This window comes from Oncorhynchus clarkii, chromosome 22 (genome assembly GCF_045791955.1).
Source record: "Oncorhynchus clarkii lewisi isolate Uvic-CL-2024 chromosome 22, UVic_Ocla_1.0, whole genome shotgun sequence".
Classification (NCBI taxonomy): Eukaryota; Metazoa; Chordata; class Actinopteri; order Salmoniformes; family Salmonidae; genus Oncorhynchus; species Oncorhynchus clarkii.
The window spans coordinates 30340617-30351680 of NC_092168.1; the positions used below are offsets into that span (position 1 = coordinate 30340617).

The window sequence follows — 11064 nt, forward strand, 5'->3', positions numbered from 1 at the left end:
TTCAAATGAAACAAGCCTGTTTAAATCCCAGTTCAAATGAAACAAGCCTGTTTAAATCCCAGTTCAACTGAAACTGGTCTGTTTAAGTCCCAGTTCAAATGAAACAAGCCTGTTTAAATCCCAGTTCAAATGAAACAAGCCTGTTTAAATCCCAGTTCAACTGAAACTGGTCTGTTTAAATCCCAGTTCAAATGAAACAAGCCTGTTTAAATCCCAGTTCAAATGAAACAAGCCTGTTTAAATCCCAGTTCAACTGAAACAGGTCTGTTTAAATCCCAGTTCAAATGAAACAAGCCTGTTTAAATCCCAGTTCAACTGAAACAGGCCTGTTTAAATCCCAGTTCAAATGAAACAAGCCTGTTTAAATCCCAGTTCAAATGAAACAAGCCTGTTTAAATCCCAGTTCAACTGAAACAAGCCTGTTTAAATCCCAGTTCAAATGAAACTGGTCTGTTTAAATCCCAGTTCAACTGAAACTGGTCTGTTTAAATCCCAGTTCAAATGAAACAAGCCTGTTTAAATCCCAGTTCAACTGAAACAAGCATGTTTAAATCCCAGTTCAACTGAAACAAGCCTGTTTAAATCCCAGTTCAACTGAAACAAGCCTGTTTAAATCCCAGTTCAACTGAAACTGGTCTGTTTAAATCCCAGTTCAAATGAAACAGGTCTGTTTAAATCCCAGTTCAAATGAAACAAGCCTGTTTAAATCCCAGTTCAACTGAAACAGGTCTGTTTAAATCCCAGTTCAAATGAAACAAGCCAAATGAAACAAGCCTGTTTAAATCCCAGTTCAAATGAAACAAGCCTGTTTAAATCCCAGTTCAAATGAAACAAGCCTGTTTAAATCCCAGTTCAACTGAAACTGGTCTGTTTAAATCCCAGTTCAAATGAAACAAGCCTGTTTAAATCCCAGTTCAAATGAAACAAGCCTGTTTAAATCCCAGTTCAACTGAAACTGGTCTGTTTAAATCCCAGTTCAAATGAAACAAGCCTGTTTAAATCCCAGTTCAAATGAAACAAGCCTGTTTAAATCCCAGTTCAACTGAAACAGGTCTGTTTAAATCCCAGTTCAAATGAAACAAGCCTGTTTAAATCCCAGTTCAACTGAAACAGGCCTGTTTAAATCCCAGTTCAAATGAAACAAGCCTGTTTAAATCCCAGTTCAAATGAAACAAGCCTGTTTAAATCCCAGTTCAACTGAAACAAGCCTGTTTAAATCCCAGTTCAAATGAAACAGGTCTGTTTAAATCCCAGTTCAAATGAAACAAGCCTGTTTAAATCCCAGTTCAACTGAAACAGGTCTGTTTAAATCCCAGTTCAAATGAAACAAGCCAAATGAAACAAGCCTGTTTAAATCCCAGTTCAAATGAAACAAGCCTGTTTAAATCCCAGTTCAACTAAAACAGGTCTGTTTCAATTCCAGTTCAAATGAAACAAGCCAAATGAAACAAGCCTGTTTAAATCCCAGTTCAACTAAAACAGGTCTGTTTCAATTCCAGTTCAACTAAAACAGGTCTGTTTCAATCCCAGTTCAAATGAAACAAGCCAAATGAAACAAGCCATGTCTGTTGACATCCCTGATTCTACCTCCAGCTTGATAAATGAGTTATGCTAAGCTTTGCATCTCCAGGGGGACACGTCACTCTCACAGTCCTAGCGCTTCAATCCACAGATTGACGTTTAAATGGGTGTATTCCAATTACACAGCATCAGGTATCAGTCCCTATCATTTCAATCAACACACACACTGAAGCTGTTGGGTTTAAATGAACCATTCTGGTGAGAAACAGTACATACTTAAATACAGTGCGTTACTACAGTACAGTACATGCTGTTCCTTGACTTTAGTGTTCTATATTGAGTAAACTATGGAGGAACAGACTCACAGACAGGTGATATGCTGATAGACAGGCGAGAGGTTTGGGAGAGATCAATCAATCAACTGCATTTTGTACATCAGCAGATGTCACAAAGTGCTTATAGAGAACCCAACCTAAAACCCCAAACAGCAAGCAACGCAGATGGAGAAGCACAGTGGCTAGGAAAAACTCTAGAAAGGCAGGAACCTAGGAAAAAACCTAAAGAGGAACCAGGCTCTGAAAGGTGGCCAGTCCTCTTCTGGCTGTGCCGGGTAGAGATTATAAGAGTACATGGCCATTAAGGCCAAATCATTCTTCAAGATGTTCAAATGTTCATAGATGACCAGCAGTGTCAAATAATCATCACAGTGGTTGTACAGGGAGCAACATGTCAGCACCTCAGGAGTAAATGTCAGTTGGGTTTTCACAGCCCAAAATTCAGAGGTCGAGACAGCAGGTGAGGTAGAGGTAGAGAAAGAGCGAGAGAGAGGTAGGAGAGAGAAAGAGGTAGAGAGAGAATGAAGTAGAGAGGGAGAGAGAGAGAAAGAGGTAGAGAGGGTGAGAAAGAGGTAGAGAGAGAGGGACAATGTTTAGCTAGGCAATGTTTTTGATGTGTGATGCAGCTGTGTGTGTAGGTGTGTGTTTGTGCATGCGTATGTGTGCATTTAATGATGTCTGAGAGTTTATCTAACTTGAGTTGTGCTTTTCTTCAAATCCATCCTTCACAAAAAGAAAGTCATAGTTGCTATGACAACTGTTCCACCTTGAAACAGGCTTCTCACAGCTAACTGTAGAAATACAAGGAAATCAGCATGATGAGTGCTTTCAATGTCTTATGAAAGCTGTTAAAGGCACTTAGTTTCACTTCTTGATTGATAAACTCTAAAGAAGTTGTAGCTAGAGTACAGAAATACTGTCTTCAGGGACAAGTATACACACACACACACATTGTACTCTCTGATCAGTGATTGCACCGTGTGTATGCGCGTGTGTGTTTGCACGTGTGCGTGCATGTGATGAGGGTCATGGCTTTGATCAGTGATTGCATCAAGGGTGAGTATGTGTGTGGGTGGTTGGGGGTTATGAAATCAGCGTCTGGACTCTCATTGTTGATTCTTTCTCTTGTCTCTCTCTCTCCAGGTGTGTGTGTAACATCATTGTTGAGACCAGAGAGCCTGCTGATCAGAAGCTACTGATACGAGGGTTACTGCTGAAGGTCACACATCATGTCATCATCTGTCTGAAGTCCTTATCTTCATGGTTTGAGTGTGAGTACGTTTTGAACTGTTAAGCACCGTTCATCTATACACAGCTAGCCTTGGTGTAAACCCTTATCCCCCTCCCCTCCCCTCCCCTCTAGGATGGACTTCTCTAACTGTACAGAGGGGTTCTTCTCCCTGGACGATGGGAGTGAAGAGGTTTCTATAATCCCCCCAAGTAAGATCCTCCTCACCTTCACCCTGTCCCTGCTCGCTGTCATGACAACGGCCATCAACTCCCTGGTGATCACAGCCATCATCGTAACCAGGAAGTTGCATCACCCGGCCAACTACCTGATCTGCTCTCTGGCAGTGACAGACCTGCTGGTGGCCATCTTGGTCATGCCCTTCAGCATCCTCTACATACAGAGGTCACAACATAGATTCATTATTGCACAATTGATTGATTTGTCTTGCAGCATAAAGTGTCTTACAGCATTTCAGATGCCCATTTATGTTAAAAATACTTATTTTATCAAAGTATACACTGAGTGTACAAAACATTAAGAGCACCTTCCTAATATTGAGTTGCAAACCCCCGTTTGCCCTCAGAACTCACTCAATTCGTTGGTGCATGGACTCAAAAAGGTGTCGAAAGCGTTCCACAGGGAGGCTGGCCCATGTTGGCTCCAATGCTGTTTTTTTTTTCTTCAGTTGTGTCAAGTTGGTTTGGATGTCCTTTGGGTGCCTGGGTGGTGGACCATTCTTGATACACACGCAAAACTGTTGAGCGTGAAAAACCCAGCAGAGTTGCAGTTCTTGACACAAACTGGTGCGCCTGGCACCTACTACCACACCCTGTTCAAAGACACTTAAATATTTTGTCTTTCCCTTTCACCCTCTGAATGGCACACACACACAATCCATGTCTCAAGTATCTCAAGGCTTAAAAATCCTTCTTTAACCTGTCTCATCCCCTTCATCTACACTGATTGAAGTGGATTTAACAAGTGACATCAATAAGGGATCATAGCTTTCAGCTGGTCAGTCTGTCATGGAAAGAGCAGATGTTCCTAATGTTTTTTTCACTCAGTGTACAGTTTGTGAGCATAATAATAAAGTACTTAATAATGACGTTCAGTAACAAACATCACTTTCATTATTCTGTCTGAATCCTCAGGGAGAGCTGGCAGATGGGAGAGGCTGTGTGTTACATGTGGCTGAGTGTTGACATCACCTGCTGCACCTGTTCCATCCTCCACCTGGCAGCCATCGCTCTAGACCGCTACCGGGCCATCACTGACGCCGTGGAGTATTCACGCAAACGCACTGGACTCCGAGCTGGGATCACTGTCGGCGTGGTCTGGTTTCTGTCCATCCTCATATCCCTTCCCCCTCTCCTGTGGAGGAACCATGGCGGGGAGCCAAAAGAGGACCATTGTCTGATAACTCACCACCACATCGTCTTTACCCTCTACTCCACCCTGGGAGCCTTCTATATCCCCTTGCTCCTCATCCTCATCCTATACTACAAGATCTACAGAGCAGCTCAGACTCTGTACCTCCGCAGGGGAGCCAGCAGAGGGGCCAGCAGGGCCAGCCGACACTCCTCCATGGTCAACGGAACCACCCTCCCCTCCTGCCCCCCTGATGGGGGCCCTGACACCCTGAACCTACAGGAGAAGTCCTACTCAGACCCCACCACGGAGGGAGACCGCGTGCGCATTACCGTAAAGAGTCCCCACAGCGAGTCGAGGCGGGAGCGTGAGTGTTCGTTGAGACGGCAGCGTATCTCAGGGACCAGGGAGCGACGCGCTGCATCTACGTTAGGACTGATACTGGGGGCCTTTGTTGTCTGCTGGCTGCCTTTCTTCCTGAAGGAGGTGATCGTCAACACGTGTGGCTCCTGCAGCACCTCCATAGAGCTGGCTGACTTCCTCACCTGGCTGGGGTACCTCAACTCCCTCATCAACCCTCTCATCTACACTATCTTCAATGAGGACTTTAAGAAGGCCTTCCAGAGACTGGTCAGGTGTAGGCATCGCCTCTGACACGGACGGAGAGGACACACATGCACACACACACAAACACGTGCACGGCGTTCAGTTCTGAGTTGTGTTGGGCCCGGGATGGCATCTGATTGCCTGAGATTAGAGACTATCGACAAGAGACTTTAAATGATTAACCGGAGGAAATGACCTTAGAGACTATGTCAAGACTATGAGACACTCCAGCCAGGTCAGTCTAATGGGACTGGCACATTGCTGAGGTCTGGAGGGAAGTTAGGAGGACCTCAGATCCATAAGAGTCTATTTATGGAGAGCCCTGCAATCATCATCTTCTTGTTTGTATGGGTTATTGACGTGGCCGGAATGGGGTTGAATGACATTGAAAGGACAATGTTTAAATGACAGACTGAAACAGATGAAGCGCTAGGGTGAAACTCTGGATGTAGACCATCGGCCTCGATCTTTCCAAGGTCTCAGAAAAGCTTACCATGGTGTTTCTGTCTGTTCCATAACTATCAACCTCCCCAAGCTAGTCTGCTCTGAAATAAAACGTATCAAAACAATATTTGTTGTGGTCATTGTTTTTGTTTAACCTACCAAAGTAGTGATTAAAGATATTATGATACTCAGTCAGTGTTGTTAATAAACTACAGTATATATTCCACTTATACAGCTCAACTGTGATCTTATCTGTGTCATGGGTACTGTATATTCTGTGGTCTTTAATACAGACCTCTATAGCTGTATAGCTGATTAAGGAGGTAAGAGAGTTACTCCAGCCGTAGCACAGCGAGCTGTTCCAGAACACTCCTAAGCACAGCAGGATAATGAGTGTGCACAGGAAGTGCTGGAAAACTCGTTATTTTACTCCCACTCATACACTTAGAATAGCACATATTTCCTTTACTGTAGGACCACAGGGCATTTTTTTGTGATGCAAATGTAAGGAGATTTGTTTTTTAAATTGATAACAAAATTATATAGTTTTAAAATGAGAATGTGATACAATGATGCTAGAAAGAGGGGATGGCATGGTTTTATTGAACGTGCCTCCCCTCTGAAGGTTCAGTTCCATCAAACTCTGGTTCCTACCTCCACACCCAGATGGTGTCGACAGTATAGCAGGGTAGAGATGAGGTATTCTATGATTCATACAGTATGAATCGTATCTCACCTTTAACCTGCTAAATACCATCTGTGTGGGGAACTAATGCTACAATTTTACATAATTCTGAGGCAAGGGATAGCTGGTCTTAACAGTATCTGAATGTAGCCTATGCATGTGAGTTTATGAATTGACAGCATGTTGATAGATTCATCCCAGCAGTGACCGTCCCTGACAGCACAAGCAAAGTGTCAGAATGGTTGTGTAATGGCGCCCTCCTCAGGACGAAAGAAGGTTTTTCAATTCCGGTTTATCAAAAAATGCACACAATTCAAACAAACAACTTGTTGACTGTGATTTTGTTTTGGAGTTTGTTGAGCAACCATCCATCTGTGTGGAACCTCAAGATGAGCAACGAATCGTCAGAGCGATGTGGACGTTACTGTTTAGAGGCTGAAAATAAAATATCTGGAGAGGAAACGGGTTAGTTTGCCTGCTTAGCTTTATTATTTAGCTAGCTGGATCACTCGTTGCCAAGGGAACAAGCACAACTAGCTATCTAGTTATATAAACATACTACTAGGTTTTGCACGTACATGCAGTGACTGAACATGCCATAGCTAACTATTAAGCTAACTATTGGCATATGATCGCTAGGTCTCTACAGAGCAGAAAGCAGCTGGGCTGTGTGGAAGACACTAACATGTTGAGCAGCAGAGATTGGTGAAGTCCCCCAGGTCTAGACGAACCACCACCAGGAAGATGAGAGGTTACAACGGAGCTGTTCCAGGCTGTCACCAACCCAGGGGGAGAGAGGTGAGGCAGCAGCTGTCATCCCCTGTCCCCTCTTCCTCCTGCCTCTCAGTGATGGGACAGTACTACCAGAAGATGCTGCACATTTACGAACAACTACAGGCATAGCGTTTGAGCTAGCAACAGTGGTCGGCCCAGCTCCAGGACAGAAAACAGACCGCTAGAGCATGAGGAGGTACACACACACTTGAAGTGCAGTGTGTGAGTATAGTCAGAACCACACAGTGGTATTCAAACTTTTTCAGCAGGGATCCCAGACTTTCTGGGGACCCCATTTTTCCCCCAAATGTTTTTGCAACCCCATCCCAAATCTAATAGCACACCATTAAAATCTGTATATTTAGATGTTTACATAATCAAATAACCTTCGATTCATTGCATTTTCATCTCTTATCAAAATGAAATGAAAACAATTTCAATAATTTATCTTTCTCAAAAACGTTTGTAAATTGGCCCATAGGCCTTAAAATGTGTAACTTTAGATGTGTAAATCTCTTATCAAATGAAAAGAAAAAATATATATTTCTCAAACTTTTGTAAATTGTCCCATAGGCCTAAGTCTGTACTCTAACATTTTTATCCCCCACACAAAAAAAGGATAGTTAAAAAATTGGCCTCCCCACTGCAGGGTCACGACCCCGACTTTGGATACCACTGCCCCAACCATACATAATAATGATGATGATGATGACAATGAGCGTTTCTGGTTGTCTCATTCTGCATGGCAGTGCAAGCCCTGCCCCTCTCAGGCTGCAGGCATTGCTATTGGACTGAGTTCTAGATGGACAGGCATTTCCTCCAGTAGCAAGAGACCGCTGGACAGCCCAGGGTCAGCAGCACACGTCTCCAGCTGTCTCTCTCGACAGGTGCTCTAAGGTGGGAGGACTGGACTAGGCCAGGGGGTTGGTAGTTGTTTTTGTTATTTAGTCATGTGTTTATGCTGTTATGATGTCCCAGGCTTTGTGTTGATCCTCTGTTTTGAGGTTCATGTTGTGTTTGTATTGTTTTGTTGTTTGTATTGTTTTGTTGATATTGTGTTGTCCTGTCTCTAGGTGTTGCCTCTGTTGGTAGAGCAGCTGCAGCAGGTCTCTGCATCATCAGACCCCTCTGTCACCCTGTCCCTGATCAAGTTTATATAATGGAGCCTGAGAGAGATAGACAACAGCACACAGGTAATACACAACACTACACAATACAACGCCACAAACAACATAAGACCATATTCTCCTCCCAGCTGTGAGAAAGCCTTTGATTTAACGTCCAGTTGAGTTTCAACATTATTTTATGAAATCCTTTGTGTTGGACTGTGTCCTGTGCTGGCCTGGCCAGTATGTGGTTTATTAGTGTGGGGTACATTAGAACAGGCTGTGTGTGTGGCTGGGGAACAGACATCTCACTGACAGAGGCTCAGACCCTGCTGGATAGAATGGGCCCCAGCATCTCTGTCTGGTTCTCAATGAAAACATGCCCAGCCCAGTGAGTCAACAACCAGCATAGATGCCATCCCGGATCCAACGCAACGCAGAACTGAAACGTGTGTGTCTGTGCGTGTGTCTGTGTGTTTGTCAGGCAGTGTCAGGGCAGCTATTTGACATGCTTGATGTTTAAACTGGAATCACATGGTGTAGTATTACTGCAACATGTTGAGTTTGAACCAGAAACAGGCCAGAAACATAATCTCCGTGGATTTAATTACAACGCTGGTCTCCCACTGACTGTGTGTGTGGGTGCATTTGTATTTGTGACTTTGTGCGCTTCTGTGTATGCAGCCCGTGGCTCTGTCATCCACTCTGCTCCGTCTGGTGAAGAGGTATCCAGGGCTCCGACCCAGCAGCAGGACCCCAGCAGCCCCCCTTTCCATTAATCAAACAACCAACCAATCAATTTGTATCATGCTTTTCAAAAATACATTGGTAAGCAAGTTTATAGCAGCAACCCAGACCTAAACCCCACAGGGCAAGCTCTCTGCCAGGTTGGCTCAGTTCTATATCTGAATGGACATTAAAATGGTTTGTTCATATTGGAAGAATATTTCTTCAAAATGATGTTATCATGTCAGACAACGGTATCTGGCCCAAAAAGCTTTTAAACATTTCTGAACTAATAAAAAAACTGTCTGCATCAGAGCCATATAATATCTCTCTCCACATTTGGTTTCTGGTGTTCCCTGGTGTAACCCTCCAGCCCAGTCCCCCACCCCCCTGGCCAAGCCAGTCACAGACTGCACAGTCCTGTGTGTCTGGAGAGCATCAGTGACACAGGCCTCATAAACATGTCTTCTCTGAAACCATGGCCCAGTTTCCCAAAAGCATCTTAAGGCTAAGTTCATCCTTTGTTTCTGAAGTTGCAATTGAAAGCGCTTGTTATTTACCAACTGCCTCAGACCACTCCGAGATCAACTAAGTGCATCGTTAGATCTATTTCCCCTACTGGGTCACTTTATACACACACTGAACCAGAATATAAATGCAACATGCAACAATTTCAAATATTTTACTGCTTTACAATTCATTAAGGAAATCATTCAATTGAAATAAATTCATTAGGTCCTAAACTATGGATTTCACATGCCTGGGAATATAGATATGCATCTGTTGGTCACAGATACCTTGGATCAGAAAACCAGTCAGTATCTGGTGTGACCACCATTTGCCTCATATAGCGCGACACATCTCCTTCACATAGAGTTAATCAGGCTGTTGATTGTGGCCTGTTGAATGTTGTCCCACTCCTCTTCAATGACTGTGCAAAGTTGCTGGATATTGGCGGGAACTGGAACACACTGCTGTACACATCTATCCAGAGCATCCCAAACATGCTCAATGGGTGACATGTCTGGTGAGTATGCAGACATTTTCCAGCTTCCAGGAAGTGTGTACAGATCCTTGCGACATGGGGCCGTGCATTATTATGTTGGAACATGAGGGGATTGCGGCGGATTAATGGCACGACAATGGGCCTCAGGATCTCATCACGGTAAAATGCAATTGTCTTTGTTGTCTGTGGCTTATGCCTGCCCATACCATAACCCCACCTCCACCATGGGGCACTCTGTTCACAACGTTAACATCAGTTAACCACTCGCCATACACGCTCCCATCTGCCCTGTACAGTTGAAACAAGGATTCATCCGCGAAGGTCACACTTCTCCAGTGTGCCAGTGGCCATCGAAGGTGAGCATTTGCCCACTGAAATCGATTATGACACCAAAACTGCAGTCAGGTGGTTGGTCTCAGACAATCCCGCATGTGATGAAGCCAGCGGTGGGGGTCCTGGGCTGGCATGTTTACTCGTGGTCAGCGGTTGTGAGGCCGGTTGGACGTACTGACAAATTCTCTAAAACGATTTTGGAGGCAGCTGATGGTAGAGAAATGAACATTACATTCTCTGGCAACGGCTCTGGTAGACATTCCTGCAGTCAGCATGCCAATTGCCTGCTCCCTCAAAACTTGAGAAATCTGTGGCATTGTGTTGTGTGGCAAAACTGCACATTTTAGAGTGGCCTTTTATTTTCCCCAACACAAGGTGCACCTGTGTAATGATCATGCTGTTTAATCAGCTTCTTGATATGCCACACCCGTCATGTGGATGGAAATGCTCACTAAGAGGGATTTAAACACTTTGTACAAAACATTTTAGAGAAATAAGCTTTTTATGCGTATGGAACATTTCTCGGATTGTTTATTTCAGCTCATGAAACATGGGACCAACACGAGTGGGAGAGAGAGAGGGAGGGAGGGGGAGAGAGAGAGAGGGGGGGAGAGAGAGAGGAAGGGAGGGGGAGAGAGAGAGGAAGGGAGGGGGAGAGAGAGAGAGAGGGAGGGAGGGGGAGAGAGAGAGAGAGGGAGGGAGGGGGAGAGAGAGAGGGAGGGAGGGAGGGGGAGAGAGAGAGGGAGGGAGGGAGGGGGAGAGAGAGAGGGAGGGAGGGAGTGGGAGAGAGAGAGAGAGGGAGGGAGGGAGGGGGAGAGAGAGGGAGGGAGGGGGGGAGAGAGAGAGGGAGGGAGGGAGAGAGAGGGAGGGAGGGGGAGAGGGAGGGAGGGGGAGAGAGAGAGAGGGAGGGAGGGGGAGAGAGAGAGGGA

At 44.8% G+C, this 11064-nt stretch overlaps 1 protein-coding gene across 1 annotated transcript; it reads left to right on the forward strand.

Annotated features, from left to right (window-relative positions):
* The first annotated feature begins 3220 nt into the window (after positions 1-3220).
* On the forward strand, positions 3221-5231 carry LOC139380350 (5-hydroxytryptamine receptor 1F-like). The gene is made up of 2 exons (XM_071122965.1): positions 3221-3489; positions 4239-5231. Exons 1-2 carry the CDS (start codon positions 3221-3223, stop codon positions 5107-5109), a joined length of 1140 nt encoding a protein of 379 aa, XP_070979066.1. The 3' UTR covers positions 5110-5231.
* The last annotated feature ends 5833 nt before the right edge of the window (positions 5232-11064 follow it).

Coding starts and splice junctions, on each gene's coding strand:
- LOC139380350 (XM_071122965.1), top strand. CDS start 3,221: ATGGACTTCTCTAACTGTACAGAGGGGTTCTTCTCCCTGGACGATGGG. Junction 3,490..4,238: donor AGCATCCTCTACATACAGAG/GTCACAACATAG, acceptor CTGAATCCTCAG/GGAGAGCTGGCAGATGGGAG.